This window comes from Carcharhinus amblyrhynchos, chromosome 33, assembly GCF_965287045.1.
Source record: "Carcharhinus amblyrhynchos chromosome 33, sCarAmb.v2.hapA, whole genome shotgun sequence".
Classification (NCBI taxonomy): Eukaryota; Metazoa; Chordata; class Chondrichthyes; order Carcharhiniformes; family Carcharhinidae; genus Carcharhinus; species Carcharhinus amblyrhynchos.
The window spans coordinates 7270025-7296088 of NC_137356.1; the positions used below are offsets into that span (position 1 = coordinate 7270025).

General features: G+C 47.9%; 1 protein-coding gene across 5 annotated transcripts in view; it reads right to left on the reverse strand.

Annotated features, from left to right (window-relative positions):
- The window catches only part of LOC145361081 (microtubule-associated serine/threonine-protein kinase 1-like), a 178538-nt gene that overhangs the window by 84403 nt on the left and 68071 nt on the right, over positions 1-26064 (reverse strand). For 3 of the 5 annotated variants that reach the window (XM_080216663.1, XM_080216662.1, XM_080216661.1), the window contains 4 exons: positions 17701-17789; positions 11010-11085; positions 6285-6305; positions 449-527 (listed from right to left, as the gene is read on the reverse strand). In XM_080216663.1, the coding sequence (XP_080072789.1) occupies positions 449-527; positions 6285-6305; positions 11010-11085; positions 17701-17789 (265 nt within the window). The remainder of the gene's footprint in view (positions 1-448; positions 528-6284; positions 6306-11009; positions 11086-17700; positions 17790-26064) is intronic. The other 2 variants (XM_080216665.1, XM_080216664.1) reach the window with 1 other exon arrangement.

Here is a 26064-nt window from a genome sequence, read left to right on the forward strand (position 1 = left end):
GAAGGGAGAGGAGGGGGAGGGAGGGGGAAGGGGAGAGGGAATGGGGGGAGGGGGAGTGGGGGGAGGGAGGGAGAGAGAGGGGAGGGGGCAAGAGGTGAGGGTGGGGAGGGAAGGGCACCGGAGTATAAAGGGCAGGATGTTTTGCTTAATTGTAAAAGAAACCATAAAGCTATGAGGTGTGTGTTGACCTCTCTGAACAGGCTTTCCCTCACCTGTCCCTAACATTCCCCTTCTGTGGCTCAGAGTCCCACTTCATGTTGATAATACACCTTGGCATGTTATACTCTGTTTAAAGGCGTCATATAAATGCAAACTGCTGCTGTTGTGATTGGATGAAAGCCCCATCGTGTGGGTGCTCGGCCCACATCGAACAACACAACAATGGCAGCGACCATCTCCAGCTCCTAACCAGTGTTCAACGAGCAAACTTGAAAGAGGTAACACTTACAGACACTGTGGAGCTGGGAGTGTTCGTCCCGTACCCCGAGGATGGCAGGGAAGCAAGAGACCATCGACGTCCATCTGCCCTGGAAACACAAATAGGAAACATTCTGAACAACAGTGTGTGTGTGTGGTCCCTTTAAGCCTTAAAGTTGCAACACCCTTTCACCTTTTTGGCAGCTAAACCACATTGATAGCTAGTTGGACACCTCTTGCCAGTCTGGCCTTAGTCTTACAAGTGCAGAAAAGGTTTACCAGGATGTTGGCTATGAGGTGAGATTGGGTAAACTAGGGTTGTTCTCCCTGGAAAGACGGAGGTTAGGAGGCGACCTAATAGTAGTTTATAAGATTATGAAGGGCATAGATAGGGTGAACAGTTGGAAGCTTTTTCCCAGGTCAGAATGACAAACACAAGGGGTCACAAGTTCAAGGTAAGCGGAGGGGGGAAGGTTCAATACGGATATGCGGGGGACATTCTTTACACAGAGGGTGGTGGGGGCCTGGAATGCACTACCAAGCAAGGTGGTTGAAGCATACACACTAGGATCCTTTAAGACTTATCTAGATACCACATGAACAGACTGGGAATAGAGGGATACAAACGGATGGTCTAGTTAGGAACACATGATCGGTGTAGGCTTGGAGGGCCGAAGGCCTGTTCCTGTGCTGTATTGTACTTTGTTTGTTCTTTAATCAATGGACAAAAATGCAGAAGTGATCAGTGCCTCCACCATGAACCAAAGTAGGTCAGAGATCCTGTGTATGCTTGGGCCTATTTGCTTCAGTCTCTGCAAAGAGTTCATTTTGAGATATTTCTGCATTTGCAATTACAATTAAATGCTGGACCGTAGGGATTAACTAATGCTGCTAGGTTGATTACATTTCAAAACTCAAAAGGCTGAAGGTTAGCTGAAAGTTGACTGCATTCCTGAAGGGTACACAATTCAGGCAAACAATGGCAGCTGCGAGAATTGTTATTTTTCTAGACTCAGACAGACGTTGAAAGACATTTCCAATAGCAAGATTTTCAGACTGATGTATGAGGAGAGACTGACTAGGTTAGGATTGTTTTCACCGGAGTTCAGACGAATGGCAGCGGGGCGGGGTGGGATCTCAGAGACTTATAAAATTCGAACAGGGCTAGACAGGGTAGATGCAGGGAGGATGTTCCCCATGGTGGGGGAGTCCAGAAGCAGGGATCACAGTCTGAGGTAGACTATTTAGGATGGAGATGAGGAGACATTTCTTCATCCAAAGAGTGGTGAATCTGTGGAATCCATTACCACAGGAAGTAGTTGATACCAAAACATTGAATGTATTCAAGAGGCGGCTGGATATAGCAATAACGAGATTCGGATAACGAGACGGGAGACCAGCCTCCCATCCATTGACCCTGTCTACACTTCCTGCTGCCTCGGAAAAGCAGCCAGGATAATTAAGGACCCCACGTACCCCGGACATTCTCTCTTCCACCTTCCCGTCGGGAAAAAGATACAAATGTCTGAGGTCACATGCCAACTGACTCAAAAGCAGCTTCTTCCCTGCTGCCATCAGACTTTTGAATGGACCTACCACGTAATAAGTTGACCTTTCTCTACACCCTAGCAATGACAGTAACACTACATTCTGCACCCTCTCCTTTCCTTCTCTATGAACGTTATGCTTTGTCTATATAGTGTGCAAGAAACACACTATACAGCAAGTAATTAAGAAGGCAAATGGAATTTTGTCCTTTATTACTAGAGGGATGGAGTTTAAAAACAGGGAGGTTATGTTGCAGTTGTATAAGGTGCTGGTGAGGCCACACCTGGAGTACTGTGTACAGTTTTGGTCTCCTTACTTGAGAAAGGATATACTGGCACTGGAGGGGGTGCAGAGGAGATTCACTAGGTTGATTCCAGAGTTGAGAGCGTTGGCTTATGAGGAGAGACTGAGTAGACTGGGGCTATACTCATTGGAATTCAGAAGAATGAGGGAAGATCTTATAGAAACATATAAGATTATGAAGGGAATAGATAAGATAGAAGCAGGGAAGTTGTTTCCACTGGTGGGTGAAACTAGGACTAGGGGAAATGGCCTCAAAGTAAGGAGAAGCAGATTTAGGACTGAGTTGAGGAGGAACTTCTTCACCCAAAGGGTTGTGAATCTGTGGAATTCCCTGCCTAGTGAAGCAGTTGAGGCTACCTCATTGAATGTTTTTAAGACAAGAATAGATACATTTTTGAAAGTAAAGGAATTAAGAGGCAATTTAGCATGGCCAATCCATCTAGCCCGCACATCTTTGGACTGTTGGAGGAAACCGAAGCACTCGGAGGAAACCCATGCAGACATGGGGAGAACGTGCAGAGTCCGCACAGAAAGTGACCCAAGCTGGGAATCGAACCCGGGGTTCCTGATGCTGTGAGGCAGCCGTGCTAACCACTTTGCCGCCCCAGTCAGAGTCTCCACATCAGAATGAAAAACTCAAATGATAAAGGGAGATTTAGCAGGTTTGCCATTCATTTTGGGATGTGACCATCCATCAGGATAGAAAATTTGATTTTCCCTTTAAATAAGAGATATTAGACCTTTAACGATGTCTCACTATCCTGTGGCTTTAAATGGCAAAATTTTCACATATTTATTGAGCTTAAGTCAAGCCAATTTATTCTGCTAATTTCACGGTGGACACATAGAGTCACAGCTTCTGTAAATGAGACAATGCTCCCTTCCGCTTCTCTGAAAGGGACTGAGTTTCAGCATTTAAAAGAGCAAAAACACACACACACACACACACACACACACACACACAGTCAGCATTGTGGGGTAGGAATCCCTCCAGTGACTGTCTGCACACACCTCCGGTCAAAGCTTTGCTTGTTTGCCAGTGTGAATTGGGAAAAGCTCTTTGGAAAATGATTTTGTGACTTCCCTCAGGATGGCTGACTCCTCACATTACAGGGTAGAGGCACACAGTGCGGTGGAGGGATTCCTGCCCCCTGTGCGAGTTGGGGTGGGAGGAGGGGGGAACCTATGTCCCCGAATATTGGAAAGAACAGCCAATTGGCAACACAACCCAGTCATTGTAAAGAGGAGCATTGAATCCAACAAAGATCTCATTTGAACCCCTCTCTCCCCATTGTTATGGAATTTATGACTTTACTCCTTCATTGCCCTAAAAGGATGTTGGCGATGGTCCATTGGATGGTCCATGATTGCGCTTGGCAAAGCACTGCTGTGTTTGCCATTGCCTTCCACAGTATGGCTTACCAGGAAACTCTCCCACTCTTACTGCCTGCCATCAGACTTATTGGGGACACAGGCTGATAGATCACAAAAGCAAGGCTGTCGTGTTGGAGTTGTACCGAACTTTGGTGAAGCCACAGCTGGAGCACTGTGCGCAGTTCTGGTCGCCACATTATAGAAAGGATGTGAACACGCTGGACGGGGTGTACAGGAGATTCACCAGGACGCTGCCTGGGATGGAACATTGAAGTTATGAAGGGAGGTTGTTAAGGCTTGGGTTGTTTTCTCTGGAGCAGAGAAGACTGAGGGGGCGACCTGATCGAGGTGTACAAGATTATGAGGGGCATGGACAGAGTGGATAAGGAGCAGCTGTTCCCCTTAGTTAAAGAGGGGACACAAGTTAGAAGTAAGGGGCAGGAGGTTTGGGGGGGGTGGGGGTGGGGAATGTGAGGAAAAACCTTTTTACCCAGAGGGTGGTGAGGGTCTGGAATGCGCTGCCTGGGAGGGTGGTGGAGGTGGGATGCCTGGATGAGCACTTGGCACGTCGTAACATTCAGGGCTATGGGCCAAGTGCTGGCAGATGGGGTTAGGTGGGAGTTCAGGTGTTTCTGATGTGTCAGTGCAGATCTGATGGGCTGAAGGGCCTCTTCTGCACTGTCTGATTCTATGATAATCGACCTTTCTGGCCAAATTATGAATATACTTCCATGACCATTAAGTCCTGAAGTGGGACTTGAACCCAGTGCCACTGGCCCTGGGTAGGGACCCTACCCACTGTGCCACAAGACATCCCAGAATCTGTGACAAGCTTGCATTAAATTTGGGTTGGGTAGAACCTGGGACTCCATGTTGTCTTCTTTGGGGGAAGGCCTGCTAGCTAGAATGAAATGTTGAACAGGCAAGTAAGCGGCAGTGTGTGTATATACTTATTGTCACAAGTAGGCTTACATTAACACTGCAATGAAGTTACTGAGAGAATCCCCTAGTTGCCACACTCCGGCACCTGTTCGGGTACACTGAGGGAGAATTTAGCACGGCCAATGCACCCTAACCAGCACGTCTTTTGGACTGTAGAAGGAAACCAGAGCACCCGGAGGAAACTCATGCAGACACAGGGAGAACACGTAGACTCCACACAGACAGTGACCCAATCCGGGAATCGAACCCGGGTCCCTGGCTCCGTGAGGCAGCAGTGCTAACCACTGTGCCCACTTTTGGATCATAGAGTATCTTCCCCTTCCCTGAAGAGTTCAGCAGCGTTCCGCTGAGACCGTTTGCCACTTCCTGGGCAGCACAGTGCTGCCCTGACAGGGGACTTGGGAACCATGCCGGGGCTGATACTTCCTGTGCAGCGCTGAAGGTGTGCTGCACTGTTGGATGAGGTATTAAACTGAGGCCCTGTCTGCTCTGTGAGGTCAATGATCCCAATGGCACACCTTTGAAGATGTTCACCCTTACTCCCCATCGCTAAAGAGATTATTCAGGCATTTTGTATTGCCGTCCTGGTGTAAACTGTCTGACGTGGTTGGAACAATACATCAGTGGCCAACATTTCAAACATAATTTATTGTCTGGAAGGTGCTTTCTGATATCCTGAAAGACAAATCTTTCCTTATTTGTGCTGGGCTTTGCTTCAAACTGGTTCAGTTGCCAATTTGTTAATCTTCAAAGCAAAATACATTAAAAGTTAACATGCATCACACACACTCCCACACACACACGCACACACACACACACACGCACACACACACACACACTCACGTATACACAAACTCATGTACATGTGTACACACACTCACATATATACTAATTCATGTATATGCACATGCATACACAGACACGCACACATAACGCACACACATGCAAACACACATAAACACATATATGCAAATATACACATACACACACTTTCATACATGTACACGCACACATGCAAGCACACGTACACACACAGACACATACTCAGCCGCACAGGCGCACACAGACAAACACACGCACACTCAGTCAGCCGCACTCACGCAAATCAACACACATGCACACACACACACACTTTCACACGTGCACTTACATGCACACTCATACATAGTCACTCACTCAGGCACACACACACAAACAAACACACACTCACACATATACACACACACACAAACAAGGCACACATGCAAACACGCACACACATAGACATGTGCATACATACACACACATGCACATATACACACACACATATATAAGCACCATACACACATGCACACATACACACGCACATACACAGAAACACATATACAACATGCATGCATATGCACACACACATGCATGCACAAATCCATGTACACATACATAAACGTGCACACATGCACACGCGCGCACGCACACACACACACACACACATACAAGCACACATATTCACAGGCACATATAAACACACACACACTCACACAGACATAAATGCGCACACACACATACAAACAAGAGAAATTAACTGGAGGGAAGGCTGGTCACGTGACATCAACAGAAAGAACCAATTGACCACATGTTCCACGAGGCTGCCACCTTCAGCCAGTTCACAGAGTTGAGCACAGGGTCAGACCTTACACAGCCACAACACAGACTGGAGTTACCTGTCAGTGCGATGACCATGGCTGCAAGGAAAGAAACAGGTTAAAGCAACAACACGTCGAGAAATGAGACCAGAAAATAAAAAAGGCATTGAGTTAAAAACTCCGCCACGCGCCCACCCTGGACACAGAGCAGCTTTCTGAGCTTAATCACCGCATGATGCGCCTGGGGTGCAAACATCAGATAACAAATTATAACAGTGCTCAAAGGCTTTGATATTCTCTCGGAGGTTCTAATCTCAACCTTTGGGGCTGTGGTTTGTGCCTCTGTGTTGTTGCACAGTAACGAGGGAGTGTAAGGGGAGTCAGCCAGATTGCCAGCTATTTAATCACAAAGCAAACCATCGCTCACCGATGTACAGGCGTGGATTTGAATGTGATGTGGTGACGCTCCTTCAGTCGAACAGTCCGCCCCTCAATCTGCAGTCATACATCTACAATCAACGGCTGGCAATGTGCATGAGGGCCAGCCAACTCTCTGAGGTGTAACTGGGGCGGACACGGTGACATAGTGGTTGGCACTGCTGCTTCATAGTGCCAGGGACCCGGGTTCGATTCCCAGCTTGGGTCACTGTCTGTGTGGAATCTGCGCGGGTTTCCTCCGTGGGCTCCGGTTTCCTCCCACAGTCCGAAAGATGTGCTGGTTAGGGGCTAAATTCTCCCTCAGTGTACCCAAACAGGTGGTGGAGTGTGGTGACTAAGGGATTTTAGGATCATGGGATCCCGTGAAGTTTAACTTTATGCAACAACCTACCATGCGGTACCTCGTCAAAGGCCTTGCTAAAGTCCATGTAGACAACATCAACTGCGCTGCCCTCATCTACCTTCTTGGTTACCCCTTCAAAAAACTCAATTAAATTTGTGAGACATGATTTTCCATTCACAAAGCCATGCTGACTGTCCCTAATCAGTCCTTGCAGCTCTAAATGCCTATTGATCCTGTCTCTCAAAATAACTTCCAACAATTTACCCACCACAGATGTGAGGCTCACTGGCTTGTGGTTCTGAGGCTTTTCCCTACAGCCTTTTTTAAACAAAGGCACGATGTTTGCCACTCTCCAATCTTCAGGCACCTCACCCGTGACTATCGATGATTCAAATGTCTCCACTAGGGGACCCGTAATTTCCTCCTTACCCTCCCACAACGTTCTGGGGTACAATTCATCAGGTCCCAGGGATATATCTACCTTGATGCACTTTAAGACTCCCAGCACCTCTTTCTCTGTAATATGTACAGTCCTCAAGACATCATTATTTATTTCCCCAAGTTCCCTAACATCCATGTTTTTCTCAACAGTAAATACTGATGAGAAATATTCATTTATGATCTCACCCATCTCTTGTGGATCCACACATAGATGACCTCTTTGATCCTTAAGAGGCCCTGCTCTCTCGCTTGTTACTCTTTTGCCCTTTATGTATTTGTAGAAGCTCTTTGGATGCCTTATCTGCCAAAACAATTTTGGTTCCCCTTTTTTTGCCCTCCTGATTGCTTCCTTAACTCCACTCCTACGCCCCCTATACTCTTCAAGAGATTTACTTGATCCCAGCTGCCTATGCATGTCATGTGCCTCTTTCTTCTTGACCAGGGCCTCAATATCCCAAGTTATCCAGGGTTCCCGACTTCTGCCAGCCTTGCCCTTCACTCTAAGAGGAACGTGTTTACCCTGAACCCTGGTTAACACGCTTTTGAAAGCCTCCCACTTACCAGATGTCCCTTTGCCTTCCCACATACTCCCCCAGATAAATTTTGAAAATTCCTGCCTAACACTACCAAAACTGGCCTAGCCCCAATTTAGGATTTTAACTTTTGGGACAGAACTATCGCTCTCCATAGCTATCTCAAAACTAATAGAATTATGGTCACTGGTCCCAAAGTGATTCCTCACTAACACTTCTGTCACCTCCCCTTCCTTATTTCCCAAGGGGAGGTCAAGTTTTGCCCCCTTTCTAGTCGGCCATCCACATACGAATGAGAAATTCCTCCTGAATACACTCAACAAATTTCTCTCCATCCAACCTTCTAATACTACGGCCGTCAGCCAATATCTAAAAACAAATGAAATTTGGCATTTGTTCCATTGTTTTGTAATGGGAGCTTGCTGTGCACAATTGATGTCATATTTCCTACATTACAACAGTGAATAATACTCTTCAAAATGTACTCCATTGGCTGAAAAGCACTGTGGAAAACGCAAGTCTTTCTCTCTTGTCATGTATTTGAGTGTTCCATACCAAATATAGCTCAATGATTATAGCTCACAGTTCAACCTCACTTACACTTACTCATCTACACCACCCTCACACTCAGTCATACACGCATACGCGCACGCGCGCACACACACACACACACACGCGCGCACACACACACACGCGCACATCCTCTCATGCAAGCTCTCTCACATACGCACACACTCTCTCTCACGCACACACACTCTCACGCACACACACATACTCTCACAGTCTCTCTCACGCACACACACACACACACACACACACACACACACACACACACACACACACACACACACACACACACACACACACACACACCATGTTAAGGATCAATCTGTTAACTGTCAGGGTTTGGAAAGTTTAATTAGCTTCTTGAGACAACTGTCCTACATTTGAAGTTCCCCAAACACTCACAAATACATTTCAACGTTCTACATTTTATTAATTCTGTCACGTTGGAACGCACAGCTGTCATTTATCCCTCCTGAGTATCACAGTACAGCAGCAAGACCAGTGTGCAGTAGGCATCTTGTATTCACGCGAACCTGCTCAGTACAATGATCGAAAGGAGGGCGTTGACCCAATTTCGTTTCGTTTCCAGTGCATGCTGGGCTCTCTTGCCGAGACAGAAATTAAGGAACATAGTCAGACACAAAAACAATGCCACTGGCTGCTTTGAGCACAACTGCAACCTGGCATCTAATTCTGAGGAAAGAGTGCAAAATAAAATTTGGTGTGGCACTGTGGTTGGCACAGCTGCCTCATAGTGCCAGGGACCTGGGTTCAATTCCAGCCTTATCAGGCTGGTCACTGTCATAGAGGTTTACAGCATGGAAACAGGCCCTTCGGTCCAACTTGTCCATGCTGCCCTTTTTTTTAAACCTGTCTGTTTGCACATTCTCACCACGTCTGCATGGATTTTCTCCGGGTGCTCCAGTTTCCTCCCATAGTCCAAAGGTGTGCGGGTTAGGTGGATTGGCCATGCTAAATTGACCCTAGTGTCACGGGGATTAGCAGGGTAAATCTGTGGTGTTACGGGAATAGGGCCTGGGTGGGATTGTGGTCAGTACAGACTCAATGGACCAAATGGCCTCCTTTTGCACTGTAGGGATTCGATGAAGTTACTGTGAAAATCCCTTAGTTGCCACACTCCGGCACCTGTTCGGGTACACTGAGGGAGAATTTAGCACGGCCAATTCCCCCTAACCAGCACATCTTTCAGAATGTGGGAGGAAACTGGGGCACCTGGAGGAAACCCACGCAGACACGGGGAGAATGTGCAGATTCCACACAGACAGTGGCCCAAGCTGGGAATTGAACCTGGGTCCCCAGCATTATGAGACAGCAGTGCTAATCACTGTGCTATCATGCCATCCATGCAGCAACGTTGTTGTGGGCCTGAAGTCACATGTAGGCCAGACCAGTTGAGGTCGGCAGATTTTCTTCCCTAAAGGGAAGCAGATGGGTTTTTATAGCAATGGTTTCATGATCTTTTATTTTTAATTACAGCTTTTTTCACTGAATACAAATTTCACTATCTGCTGTGGTCAGATTCGAACCTGGGTCCCCAGAGCATTACCCTGGACCTCTGGATTACTAGCCCAGCAAAAGCACCACTAGGCCACTACCTGTTTTGCCATGAATGCCTTTGTTAAAGTTTGAAAGTTTAACGTTTTAAGTTAAAGTTTATTTACTGGTGTCACAAGTCAGCTTACATTAACACTACAATGAAGTTACGATGAAAATCCCCTTCTCGCCACACTCTGTTTGGGTACACTGAGGGAGAATTTAGCACAGCCAATGCACCTAACCAGCACGGCTTTTGGACTGTGGAAGGAAACCAGAGGAGCCGGAGGAAACCCACACAGACATGGGGAGAACATGTAGACTCCACACAGACAGTGACCCAAGCCGGGAATCGAACCCAGGTCCCTGGCGCTGTGAGGTAGCAATGCTAACCACCATGCTGCCAGACTCACCAAGTCCAACGCCGTTTTGGCCCACATTGTACCCTTCAAAACATCTGCCGTCCATATCCTAACTCACGCCAAATTCTGCTCACCAAACCCTCCATTTGCTCATCTACTTCATCTCCCTGTCCACCTACATCCCAACTTTTCAATTCCTCCCTCCCCCACGGCCTCATCTTTCTCCACCTCTGTATCCTCCTCCAACCCTCGCAGTGCTGCTCCAATTCTGGCCCCTGGCTTTTGTCTCTCCATCACCTAAGGTCGGGCTTTCAAATGCCTTTGGAATCCCCTCTCCACCATTTCTTCTTTAAGGCACTCCTTAAGATCTACCCCTTGGTCAAACCTGTTCCTAACATCTCTGCATGTGACTCAGTCAAATTTGGGTTGATAGTGCCCCTCTGACATGTCTCGCGCAACGTTTTGGTCACGGCACGGCACTATATAAACGCAAGTTGTTGTCTCCTGGTCCCCGTCTGAGAGAATCAATTGAACCGCCACTCCCCGTTGCAAAACCCACCCTTACCTTCGTGAGGTCACGAATGAGAAGTGTGCCGGGGCGTTGGGAGAGAAGTTCCGCGGACTGTCCAAGGGGCTGCTGCCTGAACAAAGAAACAATGCAAAGGAACGGGTTAACTGGAGCCTCCTCACATTATCAAAGTTCATATTTTGTTGTTGAAATGGAAAAACCTTGGAATCCAAACAGGGTCCTCAATGTGCACTAAGCTGTCACATCGAGTAATGGGGCAGCACTGTTAATTGGTGCAGACATGAAGGGCTGAATGGCCTCTATAGAATCCCTACATAGAGTCGTGGAGTTATAGGGGTTTACAGCATGGAAACAGGTCCTTCGGCCCAACTTGTCCATGCTGCCCTTTTGTTAAATCTCTAAGCTCATCCCAATTGCCTGCATTTGGCCCAGATCCCGCGATACCCATCTTACCCATGTAATTGTCTAAATGCTTTTTAAAAGGTAAAATTGTACCCGTCTCTACTACTACCTCTGGCAGCTTGTTCCAGACACTCAACACCCTCTGTGTGAAAAAATTGCCCCTCTGGATACTTTTTTATCTCTCCCCTCTCACCTTAAACCTATGCCCTCTTGCTTTAGACTCCCCGACCTTTGGGAAAGCTGATCTATGCCCCTTATTATTTTATAGACCTCGATAACTTTATGCAACAACCTACCATGCAGTAGCTTGTCAAAGGCCTTACTAAAGTCCATGTAGACAACATCAACAGCCCTACAGTGCCAAAGGAGGCCTTTCGGCCCAACAAGCCTGCACTAACAACAATCCCACCCTATCCCCAAAAGCCCACGTATTTACCCTGCTAGTCCCCTTGACACTAAGGGGCAATTTAGCATGGCCAATCCACCTAACCTACACATGATTGGACATTAAGGGGCAATTTAGCATGGCCAATCCAACCAACCTGCACATCTTTGGAGCATGGCAGGAAACCAGAGCATCCGGAGGAAACCCACGCAGACACGGGGAAAACGTGCAGACTCCACACAGTCACCTGAGGCCGTAATCGAACCTGGGTCCCTGGTGCTGTGAGGCAGCAGCGCTAACCCCTGTGCCTCCTTCTGCATCATAACAATTCTGTGAAGCCCAGAACGCTGGACAGGTCTATTTTTGAAGTGTCTGCCTATCTAAATAAACTGGGGGAATTTGAAGGATCATCACTGACTTGGCTAACAGTGCGGTGCACCAAACCACAGTCATCAAGTCATTACGGCACAGGGCAAAGCCATTTGAACCATCAAGTCCATGCTAGCACGGGCTGGGGAGGAGAGGGAGAACCGCCAGTGGGAGAAAAGACTGAGAGAGTCAAAGCTCAGCTTAAAGTCATGAGAAGTCAAGGGCACTGGGGCTCTTCCCAGCACTTTGCACTGAGGTCTGCCTCCCCACAACAAGACTAAACTCTTTGATGTACAAAGGAAAAAGCTCCCAGTGCAAATGAGTAAACTTAAAGTAAAAGAACAGAACCAAATCCAGGTCAACATGCAAGAGCGGGCTCCCGATTAGCAGCAGAGCGTCAGACACATGCTCGCATCAGAAGGGGATAAGTTTAATTAACAGATTACACACTTTCCATTGCAAACACTTTCCCTCATTACGGTGCCTGTGATGGAGGCTATCTTGGCAGCGATGAATCACTCAGCAGCAACTGGCTGCCACGTTTGTAGAGAAGGTTTAAAGCAGAAATTTCTTTTGAAAAACTCTTTAATTGCGGATAATAAGATCCCTCCCCCCGCCCACTTCCCTTCATGTCGTGCACACTCCCAGCAGGCAAATTTTTGGACACCACGGCCGGAATTTTACCTGTCCGCCCACCACAGGAATCGGAGCGGGCAACGGGACTGACAACAGAAAGGTCCGTTGACCTCGGGCGGGATTTTACGGTTTCGGGACGAGTAATATCCCGCACATACCAAACTTATGATAGAATGAGCATTGCTCTATATCTAGAATCATAGAACAATAGAGTCCCTACACTACAGAAGGAGGCCATTTGACCCATCAAATCTGCACTGACAACAATCCCACCCAGGTCCTCTCTCCATAATCCCATCCTAGCTAGTCCCCCTGACACTAAAGAGCAATTTAGCATGGCCAATCCACCTAACCTGCACATCTTTGGACTGTGAGAGGAGCACCCGGAGGAAACCCACATAGAACGGGGAGAACATGCAGACTCCACACAGACAGTGATCCAAGGCCAGAATTGAACCCGTGTCCCCGGTGCTGTGAGGAGCCAGTGCTAACCAATAGCCGTCGTGTTGCCCATTGGATGCGGATGATAACTCATTCCCTTCTGGTCATGCATGTTCCCAGCAGGCAAATCATTGGACAACATGGCAAGAATTTTACCATCCCGCCTGTCACTGGAATTGGACAGGGGTGGAACATGGAAAAATCCACTAATCTTGGGCGGGATTTTACGGTTTTGGAATAAATGAGCCCATAAAGTCCCGTCTCTTGGAATCATAGAATCCCCACACAGTAGAAGGAGCTCATTCGGCCCATCAAGTCTACACCGACCACAATTCCACCCAGGCCCTATCCCATAACTCCATGCATTTACCCTAGCTAGTCCCCCTGACACTAAGGGGCAACTTAGCACGGGGACATGGGGAGAACGTGCAGACTCCACACAGATAGTGACCCAAGCTAGGAATTGAATCCGGGTCCCTGGCGCTGTGAGGCAGCAGTGTTAACCACTGTTAACAGTTCCTGGGTGAGGAAGAGGGGTGGGGGGGGGAATGGGGCAGCATGGGCTTGGGGATGGGGGAATGGTAGGATAAGGGGAACAGTGGAAACAGCTCAAGGTTACGTCTCCTGGTCACAAGATCAGGACCATTTGCTGCCTATTTGGTCCTTGCGAGCCCACAGTGAGGACAAGGTGAGGTTTGTCCGCAAAACTTTAACAGCTGAACATTCTCACAGCCCCAAGTATGGTACAGGTGAGGTAAATTAGCCATGCTAAACTGTCCCTTAGTATCCAAAGATATGTAGGTTAGGTGAATTGGCCATACTAAATTGCTCCTTAGTGTCCAAAGATGTGTATGTTAGAGGGATTAATCGGGTAAATATTTGGGGTCACAGGAGTAGGGCCTGGGTGGGATTGTTATTGGTCCAGGCTCGATGGACTGAATGGCCTACTTCCGCAATTCCAAGATTTTGACCCAGTGACTGCAAAGGAACAGCTGATATATTTCCAAGTCAGGATGGTGAGTGGCTTGGAGGGGAACTTGCAGGTGGGTTTGTTTGTTTCTATGATCCTGTGGTGGGGAGGGTATCGCAGTCACTGCCTTTAAGAACTAAGATGAGAAAGCTGGAGGAAATTACATGAAATACTTTGCAGTTGATTCTTAATCAAATCCGTCTCCCGCTGGGACCGGAATGCAGTAATGCTGGGACCCAGATTTAAGTTGATTGGGGAAACAATGTGACCCAAGGTGAAGGGAATTCTTTCCTGCAGTGTGTTGTGATCTGGACATCGCCAACTGAAAGGGCAGTGGAAGCAGATTCAAGAGGAACTTTCAAAAAGGAATTGGACCAAACGGAGGAGATAGTCATCGACTTCAGGAAGTGTAATGGAGGGCATGTCCCTGTCAACATCAATGGGGACCAAGTGGAAATAGAGCTATAGAGGTTTACAGCGTGGAAACAGGCCCTTTGGCCCAACTTGTCCATACCACCCTTTTATTAAACCCGTAACCTAATCCCAATTGCCCTCGTTTGGCCCATTTCCCTCTATACCCATCTTACCCATGTAACTATCTAAATGCTTTTTAAAAGACAAAATTGTACCTGCCTCTTCTAATACCTCTGGCAGCTTGTTCCAGACACTCACCACCCTCTGTGTGAAAGAATTGCTCCTCTGGACGCTTTTGTATCTCTCCCCTCTCATCTTAAACCTATGTCCTCTAGTTTTAGACTCCCCTACCTTTGGCTATCTAGCTGATCTGTGCCTCTTATTATTTTACAGACCTCTATAAGATCACCCCTAAGCCTCCTATGCTCCAGAGAAAAAAATCCCAGTCTATCCAGCCCCTCCTTATAACGCAAACCATCAAGTCCCAGTAGCATCCTCGTAAACCATTTCTGCACTCTTTATAGTTTAATAATACCCTTTCTATATTAGGATGACCAGAATTGCATACAGTATTCCAAGTGTGGCCTTATCAATGTCTTATACAACTTCAACAAAACGTGCCAACTCCTGTATTCAATGTTCTGACCAATGAAACCAAGCATGCTGAATGTCTTCTTCACCACTCTGTCCACCTGTGACTCCACTTTCAAGGAGCTATGAACATGTACCCCTAGATCTCTTTGTTCTGTAACTCTCCCCAACACCCTACCATTAACTGAGTAAGTCCTGCCCTGGTTCAATCTACCAAAATACATCACCTCGCATTTATCTAAATTAAACTTCATCTGCCATTCATCAGCCCACTGGCCCAATTGATCAAGATCCCGTTGCAATTGGAGATAACTTTCTTCACTGTCCACTCTGCCCCCAATCTTGGTGTCATCTGCAAACTTACTAACCATGCCTTCAGTATTCTCATCCAAATCATTAATATAAATAACAAATAACAGTGGGCCCAGCACGGATCCCTGAGGCACATCACTGGTCACAGGCCTCCAGTTTGAAAAACAACTCTCTACAACCACCCTCTGGCTTCAGTCAAGAAGCCTATTTTGTATCCATTTTGGTGACTCACCCTGGATCCCCTGAAATTTAAACCTGTGCAACAACCTACAATGCGGTACCTTGTCAAAGGCCTTGCTAAAGTCCATGTAGCTAACATCAACTGCACATGCGAGAGCTTCAAGTTTCTAGGTGTCCAGATAACCAACAACCCGTCCTGGTCCCTCCGCGCCAATGCTATAGTTAAGAAAGCTCACCAATGCCTCTACTTCCTCAGGAAATTTGGCATTTCAGCTACCGAGATCAAATCAAATCAGTATTAGAGAGGAGAACATGACAGAGCTATGGAAGGAGCAGGGGACTTGGATTAATTGGTGGCTATTTTCTGCAGCCAGTACGAGCATAGAATCATAGAAAACCACCACAGAAACGCTACAGTGTAGAAAGAGGCTATTTGGCCCATCGAGTCTGCACTGACCACAATCCCACCCAGGCCCTACCCCTATAGCCCTACATATTACCCACTAATCCCTCTAACCTACGCATCTCAGGACCGTAACAGGCAATTTTAGCATGGCCAATCAACCTAACCCGCACATCGCTGGACTGTGGAAGGAAACCGAAGCACCTGGAGAAAACCCACGCAGACACAAGGAGAATGTGCAAACTCCACACAGACAGTGACCCAAGCCAGGAATTGAACCCAGGTCCCTGGAGCTGTGAAGCAGCAGTGCTAACCACTGTGCTACCGTGCCACCCACAGTCGAACGGCCTCCTCCTGCACTGTAAGATTGTATCCAAAACCTAAACCCAAGATCAGGCTGCAACAGAAAGCAATCAGGACCTGCTCCTGCAAACCATTGGCCATTCCACAGGTTCTCTCGGGGCCACCCTCCGGGGGCCTTCGCCACGTGGGGAGGCCAGACGCTGACCAGTTAGATGCCTGTTTGTTTTTAAATAGTGGCAGGTCTGCCAGAGAGAGGCGACACAGGACTCCCAACAGTTCGCCAACTTGTGGGAGGAGGAGAGGTGGGGGGAAAGGAGGTGGGGAGAGGGTGAAAAAGGGGATGGGAAGAGGGGAAGAGTGGGCAAGGTGGTGGGGAGAAAGGGGAAGGGCAGGTGAGGAGAGGGGCAAGGTGGTTGGGGAGAGGAGGATGGGAAGAAGGGTGTGGGGGGTGGGGAGAGGGAGGAAGAGGGGTGAGGAGAAGGGGGGAAGGTGGGTGGGGAGAGAGGAGTGGGGAGAGTGGTCAAGCGGAATGGGAAGGCGGGGCTGAGCAGAGGGGGTTGGGAAGAGGGGGATTGAGAGAGGGGGCAAGCGGGATTGGGAGGGGGCTGAGGAGAGGGGGGTGAGGAGAAGGGGTAAGTGGGATGAGGAGAGGAGTGGGGAAAGGGGGCAAGCAGAATGGGAAGGAGGGTGAGGAGATGGGGTTGGGGAGAGGGAGCAAGCAGGATGGTGGGGTGAGGAGAGTGGGGTGGGGAAAGCAGGAAGGAGGGATGGGGGTGTTGGATAAAAGGGTGTAGATAGGGGAGAGAGAGGGAGAGAAGGGGAGGTGGGGAGAGGGGGAAAAGGGGTGGTGAGGGGAAGGGTGGTGAGGAGGAGGGGAAGGGTAGTGGAGAGAGGGGAGTGGAGAGAGAGGTGTAGGGTAGTGGAGTGACGGGGAGAAGGGGAGGTGGGGGAGAGGGGGTGGGGAGGAGGAGAAGGGGGGATGGGGATGGTCTCCAGTTGCTGAAACAAGGTCTAGCCTGAGACACCCCTCTGATGTTTCTCCTGATTTTGTTCACAGCCGTGTCCAGTAAATGAATCTTCAGTTCCTGTGGCAATCCTGGAGGGTTGGCAACTCCAACATGACCCATTGCCATGGTAACATCCCGTTATAACTTAACAATACTGAAAATAAAAGTGAAAACATGAAGACGGCTGCTTTTCCTCAGGTTCAGATTCCAGGTTGAAATTTTCCACATCACTGTGTCAGCATTCTGTCCCCCCACCTCCCCCCACTCCTCTGAGCCAGCCTCGGGGGTGAGGGGGGGGGTAGCCGCTGTCTTACCGAGGTGACCGGGGAGCGGTGAGTGAGGTCGAGGCAGAGTTGGCGAGGTGCTCGTCAGAATCAGGCTTTTTCTGTTGCTGGTTCGACAACTGCACAAAAGACAAAAACACAGCAACAAGCGTTAGTGCCCGGGTTAGAGTCAGTGACACACACACACACACACACACACACACACGGGATTAACAGGTAAATACGTGGGGTTATGGGGATAAGGCCTGGATGGGATTGTGGTCGGCACGGTGTCAATGGGCTGAATGGCCTCCTTCTGTACTGTAGCGATTCTATGATTTGATTGGCCCTGAGAAGGTGGTGATGAGCTGTCTTCTTGAACAACTGCAGGCGTAGGTACACCCACAGCGCTGCTAGGGAGAGAGTTCAGGATTTTGACACAGCGACAGTGAAGGAATGGCCGATATATTTCCAAGTCGGGATGGGGAGTGGCTTGGAGGGGAATTTCCAGTTTGTGGTGTTCCCACATATATGTTGCCCTCTAGATGACGGTGATTATGGGTTTGGAAGGTGCTACCTTGGTGAATTCCTACAGTGCATCTTGTAGATGGTACACACGTCAGTGTGGGAGGGAGTGAATGTTTATGGATGGGGTGCCAATCAAGCGGGGCTGCTCTGTCCTGGACGGTGTCGAGCTTCTTCAGTGTTGGTGGCACTGCCCCATCCAGGCAAAAGAACAAAGAAAATTACAGCACAGGAACAGGCCCTTCAGCCCTCCAAGCCTGTACCGACCATGCTGCCTGACTGAACTAAAACCACCCTTCCGGGGACCATATCCCTCTAATCCCATCTCATTCATGTACTTGTCAAGACACCCCTTAAAAGTCACTACCGTATCCGCTTCCACTACCTCCCCCCGCAACGAGTTCCAGGCTCCCACCACCCTCTGTGTAAAAAATCTGCCTCATACATCTCCTTTAAATCTTGCCCCTCGCACCTTAAACCTGTGCCCCCTAGTAATTGACTCTTCCACCCTGGGAAAAAGCTTCTGACTATTCACTCTGTCCATGCCTCTCATAATCTTGTAGACTTCTATCAGGTGTCCCCTCAACCTCCGTCATTCCAGCAAGAACAAACCAAGTTTCTCCAATCTCTCCTCATAGCTAATGCCCTCCATTCCAGGCAACATCCTGGTAAATCTTTTCTGTACCCTCTCCAAATCCTCCAGATCCTTCTGGTAGTGTGGTGACCAGAATTGAACACTTTTCCAAGTGCGGCCTAACTAAGGTTCTATAAAGCTGCAGCATGACTTGCCAATTTTTAAACTCAAAGTCCCAGCCGATGAAGGCAGGCATGCCGTATGCCTTCTTGACTACCTTCTCCACCTGCATTGCCACTTCCAGCGACCTGTGTACCTGTACACCCAGATCCCTCTGCCTATCAATACTCCGAAGGGTTCTGCCATTTACTGTATAAGTGGAGAGTATTCCAGGACTAGTCATCTAGTCCTGACTTGTACCTTGTAGATAGTGGACAGGCTCTGGGGAGTCAGAAGGTGAGTTACTCACCGCAGGATTCCTAGTCTCTGACCTGCTCATGTAGCCACCATATTTATATGGCTAGTCCATTACCTGTAAAATACTTTGCGAGATATTATGAACCAAACTAATGCAAGTCTTTCTTTGCACTTGCTGATAAAGCTCACCACCACCTTCTCACAGGTAATTAAGAATGGGTAATAGATTCTGGCCTAGCCAATGGTACCCACCGTAATAAGTCCTCAGAGGGGGAAGTCCTTTCACCAGAGTTCCTTTATTTATGAGGTCTAATAAGGCTCTACAGAGTGCTCCCAGCGGGCAGTCTGCATCCGGAGTACCAGAGGAACTGGCACTCCTGGTTATGTCCAGAGCATGGGGATCCCTGAGGCTGGTGAGTGTCTGGAATGGGCTGCCAGTGATAGTAGCAGAGGTGGGTATAATTTTGTCTTTTGAAAAGCATTTAGACAGTTACATAGGTAAGATGTTTATCGAGGGATATGGGCTAAATGCGGGCAACTGGGACCAGCTTAGGGGTTAAAAAAAGGGGCGGCATGGACGAGTTGGGCCGAAGGGTCTGTTTCCCTGCTGTAAACCTCTATGATTGGACCATCAATTTGGTCCTTAATCAAGGAGTTCATATTCTAATAGGCCCACCCCAATTGCCTGATTAGAATCATTACACCCATGCCACGATTTACAAAACATTCATTCCATTGGAGAAATCCATTGCAAGGAAGATGTGGACGGAATTCTCTGGCCGCTACGCCAGTAGGATTCTCCAGTCCTGCCGGCAGTTCACACCCGCTGGCGAGTTTCCCGCCAGTGTGGGGGGGGGGGGGGTGGTGACATCAATGGGAATTCCCATGGACAGCGACGGGACTGGAGAATCCCAATGCTAGCAAACAACACGGCACCTCCCACCAGCGGGAAACCCGTGGCTGGAAGGCTGGAGAATCTGCTGTCGGATCCGTGGCTGGGCTGCGGCTCCTGGGGGCAGGGTAAGTCTGGGGAGCTGGTGTGAGCGTCGGGTCTCTCTGTCTGCTGCAGGGATGCGCAGCGCGTTACGGTTCGCTGTCACACCGCACTCCCAAAATAGGGACCAAAAGAAAGCCAGTAATTACGAACACTTCTTCGGCCAGAGAACGATGTCATCTTAATCATATATCACTGAACTGTAAGCCTTTCTTCGAACTTCAGAGTGTAATATTCACCCTTAGTGTTCCTCAGTTAATTAGAATCTCAGTGAACAGCTCCAGGCACCTTTGTGAAGAATGAAGACCGCTCAGCAGAACAAACAACCTCCCGCAAACACAGCAAATAATAACCTCCGTCACTCTCTTTCTTCAAGAAGACAAATTAATATCTAGCGGATAATGATTATCACAGCATTGTGTCATGAACACCTTTGAGCTGGAAGGGTTTATTAAAGAGAATTAACTCGGAAAGCAGCTCATTAACTCTCAGCTGCAATCCCCCTGACTGTCAGTCGCAAACCCACCAATCCTTTCCTGCCTCGCGGAGGGAGTCAGGGCTGTGTCTCTGGGCCAATGCTATGTCATTACCTTCAGAAGGCTTTAGTTGGACGAAGCTCTGGTCAGATCCCCACCCCGAGGACTGGGAGCAGTTCTGAGCACCTCATCTGAGGAAGAATCATAGCTTCATAGGATCCTACAGTGCAGAAGGAGGCCTTTCGGCCCATCAAGCCTGCACCGACCACAATCCCACCCAGGCTCTATCCCTATAACCCCATCCACGTCCCCCTGACACTAAGGTTCAACTTAGCACGGCCAATCCGCACACATCTTTGTGACTGTGGGAGGAAATGGCAGAAGCCTTAAGAATATTGATAGGCAGAGGGATCTGGGTGCACAGGTCACTGAAAGTGGCAATGCAGGTAGAGAAGGTAGTCAAGAAGGCTTACGGCATGCTTGCCTCTATCAGCTGGGACACTGAATTTAAAAATTGGCAAGTCATGTTGCAGCTTTATAGAGCCTTAGTTAGGCCACACTTGGAATATAGTGTTCAATTCTGGTCTCCACACTACCAGAAGGATGTGGAGGCTTTGGAGACTGCACAGAAAATATTTACCAGGATGTTGCCTGGTATGGAGGGCATTAGCTATAAGGAGAGATTGGAGAAACATGGTTTGTTCTCACTGGAATGACAGTGGTCTGATAGAAATCCAGAAGATTATGATTGATAGCCAGAAGCTTTTTCCCAGGGTGAAAGAGTCAATTACTAGGTGCACAGGTTTAAGGTTTAAAGGAGATGTACGAGGCAAGATTTTTACATAGAGGGTAGTGTGTGCCTGGAACTCGCTGCCAAGGAAAGTAGTGGAAGTGGATACGATAGTGACTTTTAAAGGGGTGTCTGGACAAATACATGAATAGGATGGGAATAGAGGGATATGGTCCCCGGAAGGGTAGGGGGTTTTAGTTCAGTCGGGCTGCATGGTCGGTGCAGGCTTGGAGGGCTAAAAGGCTCGTTCCTGTGCTGGCTATTTCTTTGTTCTTTGAAACTAGAGCACCCGGAGGAAACCCATGCAAACACGGGGAGAAAACCCCCACACTCAGTGACTCAACCCGGAATCAACCCAAGTCCCTGGCACTGTGAGGCAACTGTGCTAACCATTGTGCCACTGTGCCTCAGAAACTAGAAGCGAGAGTAGGCCATTTATTTTCATTAATTTATGGGACGTGGGCATCGCTCATTGGGTTAGCAGTTACTGCCCATCCCGAATTGCCCTTCACATGAGTGGCTTGCTAGGCCATTTCAGAGCGGTAGCTGAGAGTCAACCACATCTCTGGAGTCACATATACACCAGGTAAGGATGGCAGATTTCCTTCCCCAGAGGATATTAGTGAACCAGATGGGTTTTTCTGACAATGGTTTCATGGTCATCAGTAGATTCTTAATTCCAGATTTTTTTATTGAATTCAAGTTCCACCATCTACCATGGTGGGATTTGAACCCAGAACATTAGATGAGTTTCTGGATGAATACCCTTGCAACAATACTACTAGGGGCCATCGCCCCCATATCCATTCGGACCTTTGAGCCTGCTCCGCCATTCATTTTGATCATGGTTGATCATCAAATTCAATATCCTGATCCCCCTTCCCCCCATATCCCTTGGTCCCTTTATCCACAAGAGCTATATCTAATTTCTTCTTGAAATCACACAATGTTTAGGCCTCAACTACTTTCTGTCGCAGTGAATTCCACACATTCACCATCCTCTGGGTGAAGAAATTTCTCCTCAACTCAGTTCTAAAAGGCTTATCCCTTATCCTCAAACTATGAACCCTACATCTGGACTCCCCCCACCATTAGGAACATTCTTTCTAAATCTACCCTGTCTAACCCTGTTAGAATTTTATAAGTTTCTATGAGATTCCTCCCTCACTCTTCTAAACTCTAGTGAACGTAATCCTAAACGAGTTAATCTCTCCTCATATGGCAGGCAGGATAGGAAAATTTCCCCCTTTATCTCAAAATGGGAGAATTCCTATGTCTTATGGTCTAATGTGCCCATCATAGGAACCAAAGATAAAGCTCTGTAGTTTGCAATGCCACAATTGATCCTGGGTTGCGGTCGACAGGATTACAGGGGAGATCACGATTGGGCAGCACAGTGGCACAGTGGTTAGTACTGCTGCCTCACAGTGCCAGGGACCCGGGTTCCATTCCCGGCTTGAGTCACTGTCTGTGTGGAGTCTGCACATTCTCCCCGTGTCTGCGTGGGTTTCCTCCGGGTGCTCTGGTTTCCTCCCACAGTCCAAAAGACATGCTGGTTAGAGCGCATTGGCCATGCTAAATTCTCCCTCAGTGTACCCGAGCAGAGTGTGATGAGTAGGGGATTTTCACAGTAACTTCACTGCAGTGTTAATGTCAGCCAACTTGTGACTGAAAAATAATAAATAAATAACGACGTAAATAAAATCAGGACGACTCACTGTTCATTGGGCTGGTTGGCAGTGTGTGCCCACCAGCACAGTAATGATTCTATGTTTCTATGAATGTGTATCGCAGGACCACTTTTCTCTGCCCACTTTTACCCCTGTGTAAAGAAGCCATTAATACGAACATATTACCAAGGAAAAAGGAGGAGGTTGTTTGACCCCCTCGAACCTGGTCCACCATTTAATACGATCATGACTGATGTGATAGCAACCTGGAACCTGCATCCCGCCTATCTTCAGTTAATTTATACGCCCCTCTCTCCAGCCATATCGCTTACCAACAATCGATACATCGCTGCCTTAAAAACATTCAAAGATCCTGCTTCTGACTTTTCAGGAGGAGAGTTCCAAAGACTCAGAACCAGCAGAGCAAGAATTAACCTCATCGCCATTTTAAATGGTGACTGTGTATGTAACAGATCATGTAATGAGCTGTGGACAGCACACCATGCAGTACACAACTGTGGGGACTTGGGGACACACACGCATGCATACACACATGCGCACACACACACACTTAAACACACGTGCACACACACATGCACATGTATGTGCACATGTGCGCGCACATGCACACACAGACACACACACACACGCGCGTGCACACACACACACATGCATGCACATACACATGCACGCACACACACACGCACTCCCACCCTTTGGCCTGGTTCTTGACCCTGTGTCATCATCAAATACTCCCTAGTGAAATACAGGAAAACACAGCAGGCTAAACAACAATTCGAACTTACCTACACAAATATAAAATACTAGAGAGGCAGAGAGGTAAATGTCTCATTAACCCGTTTGATCTCATTCCTTCAGAACATCAGCCCCACCACTTTCCCATGACAGTATTTGTTACTTAAATTAGATAAACCTGGTCCTGTACAAGTTGTTCAGTGAAACATTGTGATTTATTTTCTATTTTAAAGGCACTATATAAATGAAAGCTGCTGTTGTACCATGTCATTAATTATATATATAGCCACTTGGTCTATTGTTATCTCCTTGGCAGAGCTAGTTAACCGGTCCCACTCCTTTAAAGTTTAAAGTTTTTTAAAGTTTATTTATTAGTCACAGGAAGGCTGACATTAACACTGCAATGAAATTACTGTGAAAATCTGCAAGTCGCCACACTCCGGCGCCTGCTCGGGTACACTGAGGGAGAATTTAGCACAGCCAATGCACCCTAACCAGCACGTCTTTCGGACTGTGGGAGGAAACTGGAGCATCCGAAGAAAACCCACACAGACATGGAGAGAATGTGCAGACTCCGCATAGATAAGCTGGGAATCGAATACCTGGCACTGTGAGGCAGCCTTTGTGCTTTACCCCTGCATTTTCCAGAGTGTTCACTTAAAGACCCAATTGTTCTTTCAGTTTTGAGGTGGAGATGCTGGTGTTGGACAGGGATGGACAAAATGAGAGGTCACACGGCACCAGGTTATAATCCAACAGGTTTAAATGAAACACAAGCTTTCACTGATCATTCTTCAGGTAAAGAATCATAGAATCCCTACAGTGCAGGAGGAGGCCATTTATCCCATCGAGTCTATACCGACCACAATCCCACCCAGGCCTTATTCCCATAACAGCATACATTTACCCTGCTAATCCCCTGACACTAGGGTTAATTTAGCACTGCCAATCCACCTAACACGCACACCTTTGGTCTGTGGGAGAAAACCAGAGCACCCAGAGGAAACTCACACAGGCACAGGGGAAAACGTGCAGACTCCACACAGACAGTGACCCAGCTGGGAATTGAACCCAGGACCCTGGCACTGTGAGGCAGCAGTGCTAACCACTGTGCCACCGTGCCACCCCACAAGAAGTTTTACCACAGCTCTCTCTTGAGCCAATCGCAGAACATATAAGAACAATTATTCTTGGGGTCACTTCATATTAGGGTGGCACAGTGGTTAGCACTGCTGCCTCACAGCGCCAGGGACCCGGGTTCAATTCCGGCCTCGGGTGACTGTCTGTGAGGAGTTTGCACATTCTCCCAGTGTCTGCATGGGTTTCCTCCGGGTGCTCCGGTTTCCTCCCACAGTCCAAAGATGTTCAGGTTAGGTGGACTGGCTGTGCTAAATTAACCCCGAGTGTCAGGGGGATTAGCAGGGTGGATAAGTGGGGTTATGGGGATAGGGCCTGGGTGAGATTGTGGTCGGTGCAGACTCAATGGGAAAATCACTGTAGGAAATCGATGATTCTATGTTATGATTCAGGTCTTCAGAAATGAAAGAAGATTGAAGGATCTTGTGGAAGATCCCAAGGTGAATTCAGCTGACTGACTGTAAGATCGATCAGGACAATGCTTCAGTCCACAGACTCAAATCAGTGCAAAACATTCCTGTTTATTAAATGACTGGAATGTACCACATATCTCCTCCCACTAACCTTTCAATTCTCTGCTGACTTCCTGACCCAGAACACATTAACCTCATGTACCTCCCTCAGCAAGAGACCTTCTACAAGCATTTATTCCTGAACTTTGGGGACTCCTTTGCCAAGTAACAAACATCTGGCCTTGCCCAATTCTTGCTGTTAGTTCATCTGTGAAGAGTTTTAATTGTATGTACAGGCGATTCACTTCACAACTGTCAACGTTGAAGAAATCACAAAAGATTTTTTCAATTGCGAGGACCCGGCATTATGGGAAAGACAGTGTTAGAGGTGAAGAGGTTAAATCAACACCACCAGGACCCTTAGACTAATAGAATCCTACAGTGAAGAAGGAGGCCATTCGGCCCATCAAGTCTGCACCGACCACACCCTAGCCCTATCACCATAACCTCATGCATTTACCCTAGCTAGTCCCCCTGACACTAAGGGACAATTTAGCATGGCCACTCCTAACCCACACACCTTTGGGACTGTGGGAGGAAATCGGAGCACCTGGAGGAAACCCA